The sequence below is a fragment of the Colossoma macropomum genome, unplaced genomic scaffold, assembly GCF_904425465.1.
Source record: "Colossoma macropomum unplaced genomic scaffold, Colossoma_macropomum, whole genome shotgun sequence".
NCBI classification, from domain to species: Eukaryota; Metazoa; Chordata; class Actinopteri; order Characiformes; family Serrasalmidae; genus Colossoma; species Colossoma macropomum.
The window spans coordinates 33,332,218-33,348,245 of record NW_023494793.1 but is presented as its reverse complement, the minus strand read 5'-3'; the positions used below and the strand labels follow the sequence as shown (position 1 = coordinate 33,348,245).

Here is a 16,028-nt window from a genome sequence, read left to right as displayed (position 1 = left end):
ACTTGCCTGTGTGCTTTGGATCATTGCCTTTCCTCATGACCCATTTGCACTCCCTCTAACTTTGATTCTAAAGGCCTAAGGGAAGAATCATGAACACCGACATTAGCTGAGGTGAGCGAGGCTTGCAAATCCTTTGAAGTTTTTTTTTCCTTTAAAAGTTCGCCTTAATGATGGAGAGTTTTTTGGCAGTCAGGCAAATCATAACATACTACCAACTTGAATTTTCCCCATTTGGCTGTGAATGTAGTTAGGTAGAGCTCTGGCAACATTGAAATCTGGGAACCTTCCAGACTAATAAGCATAAACATGCTTGTTTGTTTACCAAACTATTTTAACAGCTCACTCTATCCCCCTGTAATTGGATTCAGTTCACTAGAGGGCAATTACTTTTTGACACCTCAGGACTGCTTAATTACCTCGCACACTCCACAACTGACAAGGGCGCAAATATTGGTGTTTCATAGACTCCCTTCACTTTCTAAAGCGAGCCACAGAATAAACAGAATAAATTCAGCATAATAGCAGAAACATACACTAACAGTAGAGACAGGACAAATACTTTTTCACAGAACTGTGTTGCCATGTGACCTCTATACTATACATTCATTCGTTCATCTATTGGCAGAAAATCTCAAATGATAGCTTAAGGGCAGTGATTTGTCAACAAAGTCCATTAGTTGTTGATGATGCCAGTTATGGGAAAAAAATTTACATAAAACAATGTTTGCTCTGTAACGCTTTGTGATATTTGTAAGTTAAACAGTCATTCAGACAGACTGTACACCACAGGAAGTGCTAGAAGTGACATTCTAGTGTTTTGTGGTATCATAACAGGTGAAACCGCTTGTCTTGCAAAGGGAAGTTTGAATGGTGGTGGTACTTTGATGGGAATAATGAATTATTTGCAGACCTACATATTTTTCTAATCCATTTTATCTGGCAGGTAGCATCCAACAGTTGCCTTTTGAACATTTGAGAAGTCTCCTGTGCTCTACCAGACATGCCATTCATGTACAGCTCTACGCTTCCGTTGATTGTGCTATGCTGGATGTTACTTCATACATGCAGCCACTGTAACACTTTAAACAGCGTTGACCCGGATGTACCGGCCTTCGTCGACACTTGGGCCATCACACACAGCTCTCCCTGCAGTACCACCTGCGGACTGGGCCTCCGTACCCAGGAACTCTGCCCTTTGGGTGCGGCCAAGGCCAATGGTAGTGCCTGCTGGGTTCGCCAAGTCCAGTGCCTGGACAGCTGGCAGTGTGGCCTGCAGACTCAAACAGTTGCAGTTGGACAGCACCTGGAGCTGGACTGTCTAGAGGAAGTCATGGAGGTCATGGGTCGTTTTGCCTTTGTGGTGTCTTGGCGTTTCGCAAGAGGCATTGTTACCACCGATAACAGCTTGTTTGAGCGATACAACGTTCCAGGACTCGACAGGGTGGTACTGGACCCAGTGAGAGAGGAAGACGCTGGGACATACCGCTGTGACGTACAGGACACATCCTACCACAGAGTGAAGAGAACGTATAAAGGAGTGAAAGTTTTGTCTCCAAACGTGTTGAGCTTGAACTTTACTAAGGGTTTGATTCAGTGGGAGAAACCTGGTGGCCTGTGGCCAAATATAACTCTGGTCACTGGGAAACTGTATCCAAGCAACACGGTCCGAAAAATGGTACTGGTCAGCTTAGCCACATCCACCTCCATAACTGTCATCATCTTTCTTGGCCTTTTGATTTTTTCTTACTGGAAGAAGTCAAGGAAGAGGAACCTGTCTTCTCATGACTGTTTAGGAAATCTTTAACTCGCTACCCATTTTCGCTCTTCTTCAAAACATCTGTTGAATCCTGTTTGTGTAGTGTAATATTCCCTTTAGATGTTTTTGTACTTGCATTTCACAGCAGCATGAAATTGGAAGTGAGGAATTGGATTGGATTACATAGCTTAACATGGTGTTACGTTTCTATGTCCCCCTAAGTTCTACTAAGTCCTTTAAAGAGGAACCAGGAATCTGAAACACTGTCTCACAAATCAATAAATAATGTTAAACCGGATCTTCATACTGTTTCTTTCACAAGGTTCCACACTTGCACATTGTTTCACGGAGGATGAGAAGAAAAAGGCAAACACACTGTAAACTGATTTGTGTTTTATTGAATGTGCTTTACAGGTTAATGTGTGTGCTCACCACAAATTCTCCAAATAACCAGTGAAAGGTGCTCTACAAAGTGTAGTTAAAATCTTCAAACATATCAAACGTAATCTTAAGGCAGAGAGAGGCCCATTTCCTCATCTCACAGTAGAATGCAACATTAATGAACCTAGAAGCCATATTTACAAACGATGGAAGTAGGACTATGGGTTTTATATTGATTTTGCATTTTTAATGAACAGTAACTCAAAGCTGCAAACAAGTTGTTCATCCATGATCAATACACCCTCTATTCCAGAGTTACTTTGTGAATGTAGGCCCTGGTTTGAATAAATAAGCCCTACATCCTTCACAACACAAACCCTTAAAACATAAATATACATGGGTTTTTATTGCAGACATTCCTATAAAGTATATAAATATTCTGAAATATTCAGAAGCTCTAGCCTGCTTTGCTGATGCTGTGTAAATAGGCAAATAGTCAACCAGTGTGTTTTTTTGAACATACAACCAAACTTGGGTGTATTATACATACAGTGGAAATAAATCAAAACTGCTCTGTTCACTCATGACTAAATATGTAATTGTACCCAACAGAATGTTCCCAAAATTCTAAACAAGTTCAACACCTCCATAACGAAGCATTCTGCACCCAGACAGCAATTCAGCTGACCTACACAGAGCACCAACCAACTCCTTGAGCCCAAAAGACATAGAAAAAGTAAACTGGTGTGATCAAATAGCAGATAAACTTCTGATTATTTTCAGCACATTTGTATAACTCCACATGGTACTCAGAGTAGTTCAAAAGGTGGTGAGGTGAGCATTTGCAGAACAGTGTATAATCTGATCAAGCACCTTCTCATTAACAGTTCATCATTATTAAAAAGCCATAACAAACTGGTTCTCCCCATCATTCTCACTCCACAATAAAGCTGGAACAGAGAACCAGACACAAACAGGAATATAAATTAAAAATAAAACAATTACTCTCTATGCCATTCAGAGATCAGCCATCAGTCCAGCAGCACTCATGCAAAAGCATGTGGCAGAACAGTCAAACTTCAGTATCAATGCGATGATGGTCTCGCAGGACCAACATGTATTTACAAAACATGATGCCCCGCCCTGTATTGCTCTTGTAATACAAAAACTACAGCATTTTGACAGTCATACAATCATGCTGTTTTCATAATAATGACAGCATTTTTGGATTTGTGAGGCCATGCGCACAGCTATTGATTTAACTGACAACGTTCTGTATTGCAAAATAAGAGATCCAAACAGCCCTGCATTCAAAAGCGCACCCATTCCTAAGCATTTTGCTCCACAGACAAAACAAATCAATAGTTAATTCACAAAAAGTTGTAGAACATGACTAATCGTACAATTTGCTCTAAAGCCTCTAAAATATTAGTTCTAAAATCCTAGATAAGCAGAGGCTATTTCTTTCAGAATCCAGAATCATGAAATAAAGTTGAATCTGGATTTGTTAAGTCTTCATGGCGCACACATCTACAGCTCAAGAACAGTTTGACACAAACATGCTCAAATTGCAGCTCTGGTGTTTACACAAAGGATTACGTTTCAGCTTTATGCTGATGAAGGAAGCTACTGAAAGCTGACAGAGCAAGACACCATGAAGCCAAAAGTGCAAAAGGCTTACATGAGTCCTACAATGTCAGCTTACATGGGAATCCCTCAAACCTCACAAAGCCGTCTGAATTCATTTTCTACATTAAATAGTATCACATGAGCTCAAGTACACATGCCTTTGCCAACTGTATGCATCAAGTGACCATCAACAAGTATACAATAATGCATGTATCTACTCACAGCCATACTGGAATGACACTGATGACAATATTGATAATTACTGTTCAATGATAACTAAATGCTACTAATCAATTTCTCCAATATTAGGAAAAAACATAACATCTAGACATACTGATTTAATGCTATATTATAGGCAAAGTATGTTTAAACCTAGAAAGAAGAAGACATTCTAAAATCCCCAGCACAAATTGAGCTGCATAACCAAGATTCTTAAGTTGCTATAAGTCACAAATCTTTGGTAAAATATTGCTTTGCTACTAAGACATGCTTTTAAGCCCAGTATCAACATGGAAGACTGTTTGGTATATAACCATCAATTAAGCCAGTTCAGCACCCTCTGAATTATGATGTTCATTCCTTTAATACTAGAGCTACATTGGTTTGTTCCCAGTTGAACAGGGTAAACATGAATAGCAAGCCCTTTTAAGGAACAGGGATTATTAAGTATTGATTGAGTCTGTATATCAGGGGAAATTACTGGGTAAAGCTACATTAACAATTTAGATACTGTGATAAATAAGCTGGTTACTAGTTTCACTTGGTCGCTATCACTGGCTGGTGTACTGTGGAAATGTACAAAGGTTTTGAGTCAGTCTGCAGGTCTAGGAGAAAGATTACTCTGACATTTTGCTGGTGTAAAAGGTGATTACTGGAACATTCATGTAGTTTCCAAGTATAAGGCAATGTCTGCTCCACACTTTATTCCAGGCTTGCAAACAGTGACAATTATTTGGATAAACGCAAAGACGAGCCCCTCGATTTTTGCCTTTGCCAGTTTGGTGTCTACAGTGGCAAGTGTCTAGGCAGGTTCTATCAAAAAGAGAAGATAAAAACCCAAACATATCCAACTGCACAGACTTCAAACAGCTCACCAAAAGAGATTCCTCTTCTCTTTTTTGTTTACTCGAAACAAAGGTGCAAGATTTATACAGCAGATGAGGACATGATCAAGGCTGAAGCCAAGCAGGATTCAATCTCAAACCAGTCTGTTTAAAAACAGTGAATTACTAAAAACAATCAAAGGTTGAGAGTGCCCTCATCACCCTCTAGATGCAGATCCAGTCAAAAGAAAATGTACCTCCATCATGGGGTTAAAAAAATAAAATAAAATAAAAAAAGCAAGATTCAAATGCTTTTCCAAATTTTACAATCTTTGCCAAAAAGGACTAGAAAGGAGTTTTAGCAGCTTCTACTGAAGAAGCAAAAAAAAAAAAAAGAAAGCCAAAGTGCTGGAACAAAAGGGGTCAACCATCACAAATGACTCTTCACAGTGTGGGTCAACGCTGGAAATGGATGACTCTGTAGATGGACCAATCCACAGCAATAAGAAGCAATGGGGAGATAAGACTCCTTGAAGAAAACCACTAGCTCCACGAGAATCCAGCAGGTAATGTGTTTATCTCTTCCCTGATTTCATACAGGAAGGAATGGCCCCCCGGGCAGTCAGACCCTCAAAGCGTTTGTATGTGTAGTTAATGAAGACCCAGTCCTTGTTCTTTAAATCAACCTCACTGTGGTTGGACACAACAGTAGCTAGAGGAAAAGATAGAATTAAGTCAGCGTAAATAGATCAGATAAGATTAGGAGTGAAAGCTCAATAATTCTGCTTATGTCAGTGCACAGAAAAAAAAATTACATGTTGGTTGGAGGATGTCTGAATCAGGGAACTCATCGAAGTTAGAGGTGTCGTCTATACTTTTAATCTCAATTGGAATGGCAGCAGGTCTCTCCCTGTCAGAATAATCACATTTGTATTCATACAAAACCTTCATGCTAATTACTTGCCATGACTGTATATAAGAAAATAATACTCAATGATCTGCTAACATGTCCCTCCACACAATGCTCAATATCTGCAAAGCAATGTTTAATCAAAATTTCTACCTGATGTGGTCATAGTCAACTCCCTCAAAGAAAGGATTGGATTTGATCTCTTCAACTCCAGTAGCACCAATCCTGTTTTCACTCTCACAGCAGAACCTATTACACGACATGACACAAACAGTGTTAAATACACTTTTAAACCTTGTCTACTGGATGTCACACACTGCTGAAGAGACAAAATCCCCCATCATCCACAATCAGCAAAAATGTTACCTAACATGCTTTATATAGTAGTGTTTATAAAGTGGACAATGTGTTTCCCAAAACGGCTTGATGCTTTTTTGGAAACTAAAGTGTGAATGCTTAATAAACGAAGGAGAAAACTGAAACCTGAGAATAAGGTCCTTAGCCTTCTCAGAGATTGGAACTTCTGGGGGGAATGTCAGGGTTTCCCGCCAATTCATCACCTTCCTATATGTCTCCTGAGGCGTCTCAGAACAGAAAGGAGGGTAACCTGCAATTACACACACAAACACACACTAACTGGTTGGGAGAGCTCATACAATTGTGCTGCCTACAATTAACATTAGACAGTAACATTAAAATTAGATAACTGCTATTAACTCGGCTTGTAACAATCTCACCTATGAGCATCTCATACATGATGACCCCAAGGCTCCACCAGTCACACAGTTTGTTGTATCCATTTTGCATAAATACTTCTGGAGCAATGTAGTCAGGGGTTCCAACAGTCGAGAAGGCCTGAAAGACAGACATCCGGGCCATTTATCTCCACCACCAAGCCCCCTTATTTTTCTACCCATTCTAAGTCATGATAACTACCCAACAAAAATGACGTCTAGACTCAATTTCCTATTTTTTTTTACATCTAAGTGTTTCAAAATGTGAACCATCAAGCAGTCAACTTCCAATTTAAGTCTGACTCAAAAGAGGTCAAGCCCATCTATCTAAACCAGTCCTATCCACAAACACACTGTTGTCCTTGCGATGTGTAACCATGCGACAGAGGACATGACTAGAACAAGATTAATATCCCACTGGTTTGCTATGACATGCTGGTGACTTACCAGCTGTCTTCTGTTTCTCTTCCATGTTTCCGCTTTTCTCTTCGAGTTCATGTTTTGGAACGCTGCAGAGGAAAACAAACTCCAGGATTATTCCAAGGTAAGAGTCTGACCCTGACCTCTTGAGACAGGTCAGATTACATTGCTTCAACCAATGCATACATGTTGAGAAATGGCTCTTTGTATGCAAACAAATATTTTACATCACAACATATCAATATGAACTTACTATGAGAAGTATTGTAATAAGATACATTACTTAGTTTGCCATAAATGTTTCAAGACACCTTCTACTGCAGGATTATTATTCAGTTATTAATCTCAATCTCTAATCTAAAAAGAACCAGGTTAACCTAATTAACTGAATGTTACAGTTAAACCTTTCAGCAGATCTCCAGGTACGTTCTACCGTAATATGTTGGCTTAAGATGGCATTTTATTTCACAACTTTCACATCTCTGGTTGAAGGAGCAATAAGGCATTACATCCAGCAATTTTTGTGTTGGCTCCAAACCACATCAACTGTTCTCTGAAATAGCAACCGCAGGCCAGACTAAATACCATATCAGATTCAGCAAACAATTAGGAACTACCATTGTGTCAACAGGTATATCCGAGCAACTGCTGCTATGGTTAACTACAGCATGACAACTTTTGCTACCTTCTCGTATTTAATTAAACTTTAGTTAGATTTATTAAAAGGGTTTTCTACAGACTTTTTAACATGTCTCCAGAATATAATTCTTGATATGTAATTCATTTAGTTCTTGTTGATGTAAAATTATAGAGAAATGCCTTTCTGTCAACTTAGATTTATTCATAATAGTGGTGACAAGAACCAGGAATTGTGACATTTATAAAGCAAATAGAGCCATTTCATGTACTACTGAAAACAACCAGTGAACCCATGCGTCTTTTGAGTTTTATGTGTAATTTATATGTAACTGCAACAGCTTGAACATGCTGGCCACTCATACATACAGTGGTAGTGCTGTGGAGCAGTGCAGTGAAAAAGTTATGCCGACATCTTTTTTACAAATGGATAACTAGTCAAATTTGTCATGCTGCTCAATAAAAACATAATTCATATTAGAGAACAGTAATTTTTTTTTCCTTCGCTTTCAACAGTATTCTGACTTGGCAACAGCACACATACCAGGAAATGTGTAGCAGCATGGAATGTTTATCTAGTATTTTGATTGATAACATTCATAAGTTAAATTGTATAAACATTTTTAAAGTTTTCATTCGGTTATCATTTTCACGGCTTATTTCAGTGTATTTTGCAGCATGTCGCCTATTCTCCACATACTATGGTGTTTCAGTGACACGTCTGAGGTGCTTTGTGACTCTGCTTGTGCAGCCTGTGTGAAAGAGCTGACATATTAATGTGAGTGCCAAAATGAAAAAATGTTTCACTTCACTATAACACCCTGCCTGTGACTGTTTTAAAAAAACAAAAAAAGTTTAGGCCAAAGCCCTTTCGCAAATTGCAACGCATCTCTAACCATTTTATGTAATAACTTCCTGTGAGGTAGCTTTTAGAGGAATTAAATGCATCGAATGTTTGGTTCCCATTACCACCGCTGTGAACAGTTTCTTTAGACTTGCACATTTCACAACAAACCACTGACTTCACTGTTCACATTTTCATGGTTAATTGTGCAGAAATTTTGAAAGATCAGTGGAATTTCCCTTAAAGGAAAATGTTTAGCTGGACGTAATAACTACAACAATCTGGTTTAAATGAATAAATAGACTCACAAAATTTGTCATCAAGCACAGTAACCTATGATGTCAGTCAAAGTTATATACCTGGATCCTAACTGGCTTTGTACAAGTGAAAGCTCATGTGGGTGATGCCCTGTTCATGGCTCTTTGTGTAAACAGGAAGCACTGCATTACTGCACTGACATAAAACGGCTGTGTCAATCAACACGTTCCAGCAAGGGAGCTCTTTTATAGCAGCTGAACAGTATAAAAATGACCTAAGAGTAGGAGTGCTGAGAGCATGCATGTTAAAAGCAGAGCCACATTAACGGAAAACTTAGCTGGATTATGGGGAATATGAGAAATGACTCAAAAGGCCAGGTATTACTGTAACTGCACCACAACTGACAAAAGGAAAAGACACTTGACCACTCACTGAAGTCACTGGGCAGGCTGTGGTTGAGGTTTCTGTAGAATTCTGTCCTGTGAGCCTTCTTAAGTCCTGTACATAAGCCAAAATCAGACAGCTTCACATGGCCCTGCACAAACAAAAGAATGCGCTATATAATGGACATCCAAGTAATAAGACAGCATGACTAAGCCTACACTGGGAATTCATGAATAGATTGGCTTCAACAAGTTAAACACAAATTAACATGAACTGTCACAGCCCACCAATGTTCCCACTAATTGACAGCATTAGTAAGTACACAAAACTAGCCAAGAAAGTAGTGAAAGCATTTGTGAATTTGATCATGCAAAAGCATTTGTGTGCATGCATCTCACTTTTGAGTCCAGCAGCAGGTTGTCAGGTTTGATGTCTCTGTGGATAAAACCCAGCTGGTGAATGGAGTCAATGGCTAACACGGTCTCAGCAATGTAAAACTGAGTAGCCTCCTCAGTCAGAGTGTCTTTCTTCATCAACAGAGTCATCATATCTCCTGCAGAGACAAAGAGCTGCTTTAGAGACATTTGGTATGCAGATAACAACTCATGTTTTGATTAGACTGTGCCAAAAAAACAGTCCCTTTTTTCACTCAGATATGCCTCCAACTGACTACAGAAGCCAAAGGCTATAAAACAACACATTCATTATTAGCACTCCAAGTAAACGTGACTTCAGTCACTCTTGATTTCAATTTTAAAGCTCTAGTCTAGCCAAAATGAAAATTTAAGCATGCAGCATTTGTTGTAAACATGCCTATTGGCCTCCTACAATCTTTACAGTGAGATTTTCCAGTGTGAATTATAGGAAAACCCTTTCTGATGACTTATCTTCAAGGTGGGAGGGCATTTTCAAAGACTACAAGAACTTTGGGGAGGACTCCACAATTTAGTCACATCCAGTTCCATCTGCTAGCTTCAATCACACGATGCTACACTTGGAGGGTGAAGGCTAGTATGTGCCCTTCGAGCTTCAAGTACAGCTCATCTTAACCCGCCATTCTTCAAGATGCGTGGAAGATAAGCATCAAGACTTTTCTCTGTCCTGGCACCCAGGTGGTGGAACTCCCACTGGCTGTCCGAACAGCAGTCTCTCGCGGTTTTCAAACACAGACTGAAGACACACTTCTTTTTACAGCACTTAAGTGAGCACTGAGTTAAGTATTTATTGTAATGTATTGTACCGCATTTATTGAAATGTATTGCACTGCGCTGTGTTTAAATCTGTTCCATTTTTTCCAAATATCAACATGGGCTTTTGTTTCTAGCAATATCAATAACTCAGGACGAGCTTTCTCTCTAACCTATCTGTAACTAGCCAAGATACTTTGTCTAGATAGACAAAGCACTTTTTCTAAGTCTGGATAAGAGCATCTGCTAAATGCTGTAAACGTAAATGTAAATATATTGCTTCCTTCAAAAAGCCAGCCACCGCATATTTTCAAACTGCTGCCAACATCATCACAGGACAAATCAACATGCTTGGAGGAGAATGTTGATTGCTTTATCGGTTCAGTTCATAAATGCAGAGGCATCCAACCCACCTAGGGAGAGTGAGACCAAGGTGCAAAATACAGGGGGTCCTGGGACCTCCTAATTAACCTTCTGGAACTACCGAATGTCTCAAAATCTAAATTGTGGGGTTCCCTGTAAATAAACATATTATATTATGCTGTCCATTAGGGTAAAATAGATGCTCAAATACAAATTCAGGGAAAGTTCATTCTTTAGCAGTTTCACCCACAATCAGCGAGCTTCTGTCTTTAATATACTTAAATGACTAGAGATACAGCACAGGTCTGTGAAACATCAGTGAAGCTCCCTTGCACTACCCATGATATAGAAGATGTATGTGAAAGTTTGGGCCCTCTTGGTCAAATTACATGTTATGCTCATTTTCTGTGAAACTATGTTAATCTATTCACTACATTAACTATGTTATTCTTTGCTGTGCATTTTTACGCACAATTACTCTTTATTTGCTCAATATTAGAGAAAAGGTTTTGGTATATTTTATATCCCCCCAATAAACTTGTTAAAATAACTAGAAGTGCATTAAAATGTGCAGAAAAATATCTGTTTCCTGTCGTTTCCTGAACAGGATGTGTGAACGTATTCTCATTTACAAAATCAAGATAACGTAATTTCACTGGGGGTTGCATATGACTGTACAATGCTGCACTACAGAATACAACATAACATATTTAACGCTAGTTTTAATCCAGTTTTAATCTCAAACTCTGAAAGACCAACTTGTTCCTAAATGCTAAAATGCAAACACAAACTATTTTTGAATTAGTCTGTAGTTAGTCAGCACCCACCTCCAGGTAAGAACTCCATTATGAGGTAGAGGTTCATCTTGTCCTGAAAGCTGTAGAACATCTTCACAACCCACAGGCTGTCTGCCTCCACCAGAATGTCCCTTTCTGCCCGAATATGGCCAATCTAGCAGGTGTAGGCAAAACAAAGAAACTGTTGTATGACTGGTCACCAGTAAATCAGTGAACATTCTTTCTACAGTCTGATACTGAACTAAGTTTTCCAAACTCACTCGGCACGGTCTGTTCAAGACCTGTTTATTCAACACGCCTAAATCTGCAAAGTGTAAAGATTTCCCATCATAATATTCACCCAAAAAAATAGTCAATATGCTGCCAAACCTAAAGATGAAATATTCAACGTTGACAGATGCAAGAACAACCCAGAATGATCAGTTACTTAATCAAAGAAGACTCACCTGTTCTTTCTCAAGCATATCAGCCTTGCGCAAAATCTTCATGGCATACACATGACCCGTGTCTTTCTTCTGAACCAAGCGCACCTATATCAACAACATGTGTAAGCCAAATCTAATAACGCTAATTTAATTTACTAAACAGAACTTTCAAATCTAAGTGAGGTTCAGTACAATTAACAATAAATGAACAACAAGACGCTCAACATGCAGTGCAGTGTTCAGAAGATCAAGCATGGATATATGTCAGATTTCAATGGCCATACCTCTCCGAAAGCACCACGACCAATCACTTTGAGTGACTCAAAATCATCTAGTCCGAGGCGTGTTCGTTTCAGCCGGAGAAATTCTGTCTCTTTCCTTGCATGCTGAGATCGCCGTATACGCTTCTACAAATTAGAAGTAAAAAAAAAACATGGGAATTTTAGATATTAGATATTTAGATATTAGTAGCAAAACAGTTTTCAACTCACAATACTGCCAAAATGCCAGCTTTCATGTTATTTAAACAAGGAAGATGTGAAGTTAAAATTTAAATCAAAGTTACCAACACAGTCATTTTACATAGTATTATCAACAATAACAATAGCAATAATAGCAATTTAGCTAAAATAACACAATAATAGCAAAATAATAGCAATTTTGTTTGTCAAAAAAAAACAAAAAAAACAAAGCAAAACTGCTCCTCTACCTCTTCATCAGCTAGTCCCTCTTGATCCATCACCTTCTCCAACTTCTGCTGCCTATGATACATACACAGTGTTTTAGTACATCTATGAAAGGAATGTGTTTTTCACATTTCCTTTTTGGCAAAACGTTTAAGCAAAGATGAATGAGAAAACGTAATGTGTCCCAGTTTTAAGCATGAATCATGAAATAGAAATCGGCACAGCTTCAGCCAGCATACATAACGGGTTTGTAAAGTAAAAAGTAAATAAACTGCAATCAGTCATCTCTTCCCACCCTCATATGCGTCAGACTAGCGCAGGGAGGGAAAGACTCCAAAGCAGTTCCATCGCATTGCTAAGATGCTCAAGATGCTCAATGCATCGCTCAGACCCGTCAAACTAGTTTAATGGTACTGAATACCACAGAGAACTAGGTTTCCAGAGCCAGATTACTCATTACTTGACATTAAGCTGTTTTCAATCAATTTTCAATCAGTTTCTGAGGGTACAGCTAAGAATGGGAGTGTTTTGACAGGACTCGCTAACCTCATCTCCCTCTCCTCGTGCTGGGAGATCAGATTGCTGTAGAAGTTCTCCAGGGTCACTTTGGCCATTGTGACCCGTTCCTTTGTATGGTTGCTCATCGAGGAGCAGGATGTCTGACCTGTCATTGCCATGGTTACCTGGAAAGTTAGCCCAGACAGAACATCACAATAACATTAATTAAACAGCATAAACATTTAGTTATGACAAATAACGAACCATATCTTCTTAAACATATATCTGCACCATGCCAGTTGGTGTTCAGCCACAGAACACAGTATACTTGGGTTATGTCAAAAGCAAGTAGCCTGTAATTTAAAGACTAACAATTACAGGTCTTTTACAAATCCACATGAACACTGTAGTTACAGTACTTCTCCATATTCATTCTACGGCAGCCAAGCCTAGTCATGCAACTTGCTGTATAGCAGGATCTTCATATCATTTTTCATGTTTTTTGCCCATCGGTGTTCTCTGACTACAATACCCAGCATGCAGTACAAAATACATCACACAACAACTGGAAATCCCTACAGCACTCAACAAATCCTGACTGCTAGCCACTCATATAGACCTTAATAAATACATCTGTGGCCCACTAATGATCAAATCAAACAGCCTGCGCAGAAATATCAATCCCAAAGCACTTGCAGTCTTTTGAAATTTACATTCACCTTCAAGATACATAAAGTGTTTCTAGGCTTTAAACTAGGTAATCGTACTCTAGAGCTGGGGTGGTGTACTGAAGAACCAGTGGCCAGCACAGTTTGGGGAATTTCCTGCTTATAGCACACCAATTTAACCAAGCAATCAGCTGCTGACTTTAATCAGGTGTGTTCGAGTATGAAAACCACCAAACTGTGCTGGACTCCATACCTCCAGGACTACAGTTCACCACCCCTGCTCTAGACACTACTGCAGCTCCATGTAAGAGGCCAATAGACATGTTTACAACAGATGTACACATGGTCATATTTTTTCCAGTTTGGCCAGCATACCACTTTAAGCGATGGTTCAGTAAAAATTACATTCACACAATTATCCACCTACCCCAAACCATTTTTCCACTGGAACCACAAGGCTAATATAACAATAAATATAATTTGGGTGGCACGGACTTCCATTACTACTCTTGTAGCTCCAGTGCAAAACATGCAAACCTTAGATACCAAGCATGTTTTGACTGATGATCTACATGTAGGATACTCAGCTAGGTTAAGCAAACTAACTTAGTTCGGCAAACCACCCTTTCAGTCGGACACGCAAAATTAAACAACAAATTAGCAAAAACTGTAACTACATATTTTAGGTTTTCCCTGCTCAAACCTAAAATGCTAGCGTTACATTGCCAAAGTGCCACGAGCAGCACGAATTCAAAAATGGTAACCTAACCTAGTTAGCTAACTGACATTTGCTAGATGCTTTTCATACCGATATCTACCATCTAACGTTACTGACACTTTAAATAATGTGAGTTAACATACTCGTTAGTCAGGAAAGCGAGAAGTCAGTACTAATTTCTCGACACTGATGAGCTGAAAGTCCATAGAAATGTAGTTACTCACCAACATGATCAAGACTCCGAGTACTTAAGAAGGCTACAAACAGCTAACACTAGCGGACAACCTGGCTAACATCAAATTAGCTAGCTAGCGGCACTCCAACAGCACAAGTGAAACTAAACTCTAACCCCATAGTTAAGTTAATTACCCAAGTGTTTTCTGCTATCTTGTAGTCATCCGACGTCCCAGGGCAAATTTGAAACAAAAGACACCACATAGAGGGACTAGTTATGAAGACGGAATAAACACGGGGCGAGCTAAGGCTGAGGTTAACGTTAGCTAAACTAACGCTCACTTAAGCGGTTGACTGACGCTGCCGTTTGTACACTACAACTCAGAGCTCATTAGACAAGCTGTGAGTACTTGACATAACATGTAATTACAACTAAACAAAAGCGAACTCGCTCAAAGGTCTTTTTTTACCCACAACTTATGAAGTTATTTGAAGTTACTTTTAATTACTCACCTTCTTCTCGACCTAAAAGTGACGGCAACCTACTTGTGAACAGCGGTCATTATTTCCTTCTTCCAGGTTGCTATTTCAGTGGCAGTCCACCAAAATAAAAGTCCTACTCGATATTTTGAAAGACGGAACTCGTGGTGTTTCATGGAGGAAAACTCATCCGTATTTCACAAAAGAATAGAGAAATAGAAAAAATATTAATTGCTAAATGAATTAAGAATGATAAAATAACTTAAGAATAGACATTACTACTTTCGAAAACAACAAGAAGAAATCATAAGTAATCCATTAATCGTCGAGAGATGTTTGTTAAATGTTTGTTATCACAGGTTGCTAACGGTTCTAATAGGCCCTCGTCTTCTAAAGTGACGTTCAACAATGAATGACTTTACAATGCTAAAAATCTTAATCTAGATTGTGACTGCAAAATGCATCATTTTGCTGCACATTTATATACAGTCTACAGTATGTGGGTAAACAGTTTGTTTCATCTAATCTTCACCAGATGGCAGCAGAGCACAGCTGTCAGGTCTAATGTCAGTTCCACTTTCACTCATGAGCACGTTTTGCTTTAGACTCCAGTAACAATACTGAAGCACGACATTGCTTGTGCCACGAATGACTTGGTTTTACTTGTTATTTCTTTCTTTAACTGAGGTCTGGTCAAGATAAATATTGTGTACTGATACATCATTCCTTCAAAAAAGGTGTGAGTTTATGTCTTCTGTGTTGAACTCGTGTGTTAGCATAGTGATCTTTTCACCCACTGATTGCTGGTGGAACTTTACTCTGGCGATGTGTTAAAATAGTACATCGCTTCACTTAATTCACATACATAAAAGTATATAAAAGCTTCTGCTGCTCTTACAGGACTAAAATGGTTGTCATGTAGGCCTGAATTCTGTTTTTAGGGGCATTCATTGGACATAACAGGAGGGATGAATGATAGCACTCTTTTCTCTTTGATCCAATACTAAATACCACAGTAACTCTTTACTGAAGGGTGG

General features: G+C 39.0%; 2 protein-coding genes across 3 annotated transcripts; one reads left to right on the top strand and one right to left on the bottom strand.

Moving 5' to 3' along the window:
• Window positions 1–1,048: 1,048 nt before the first annotated feature.
• Window positions 1,049–1,804, top strand: tmem81 (transmembrane protein 81). The gene has a single exon (XM_036579755.1). It carries the CDS (start codon window positions 1,049–1,051, stop codon window positions 1,802–1,804), a length of 756 nt encoding a protein of 251 aa, XP_036435648.1.
• Window positions 1,805–2,134: 330 nt separating this feature from the next.
• stk38a (serine/threonine kinase 38a) lies at window positions 2,135–15,123 on the bottom strand. 2 transcript variants are annotated; one of them, XM_036579284.1, is made up of 14 exons: window positions 15,025–15,123; window positions 13,000–13,136; window positions 12,477–12,528; window positions 12,052–12,174; window positions 11,789–11,872; window positions 11,373–11,496; window positions 9,394–9,548; window positions 9,044–9,146; window positions 6,901–6,962; window positions 6,457–6,574; window positions 6,203–6,326; window positions 5,873–5,968; window positions 5,625–5,719; window positions 5,385–5,521 (listed from the first exon to the last, which is right to left on the bottom strand). In XM_036579284.1, exons 2-14 carry the CDS (start codon window positions 13,128–13,130, stop codon window positions 5,385–5,387), a joined length of 1,404 nt encoding a protein of 467 aa, XP_036435177.1. In that variant the 5' UTR covers window positions 13,131–13,136; window positions 15,025–15,123. The 2 variants fall into 2 exon arrangements, with proteins under 2 accessions (XP_036435178.1, XP_036435177.1); XM_036579285.1 differs by lacking the exon at window positions 15,025–15,123 and having other exon boundaries at window positions 2,135–5,521.
• Window positions 15,124–16,028: the final 905 nt, after the last annotated feature.

What these genes read in the sequence shown, in the direction of transcription:
- stk38a (XM_036579284.1), bottom strand. Translation starts at nt 13,130, where the DNA reads ATGGCAATGACAGGTCAGACATCCTGCTCCTCGATGAGCAACCATACA. An exon ending in ACCTGCTGCTGGACTCAAAA is followed by an intron (nt 9,147 to 9,393) that starts GTGAGATGCATG and finishes TTGTTTGTGCAG; the next exon opens with GGCCATGTGAAGCTGTCTGA. An exon ending in CATGTATGAGATGCTCATAG is followed by an intron (nt 6,327 to 6,456) that starts GTGAGATTGTTA and finishes GTGTAATTGCAG; the next exon opens with GTTACCCTCCTTTCTGTTCT.
- tmem81 (XM_036579755.1), top strand. Translation starts at nt 1,049, where the DNA reads ATGTTACTTCATACATGCAGCCACTGTAACACTTTAAACAGCGTTGAC.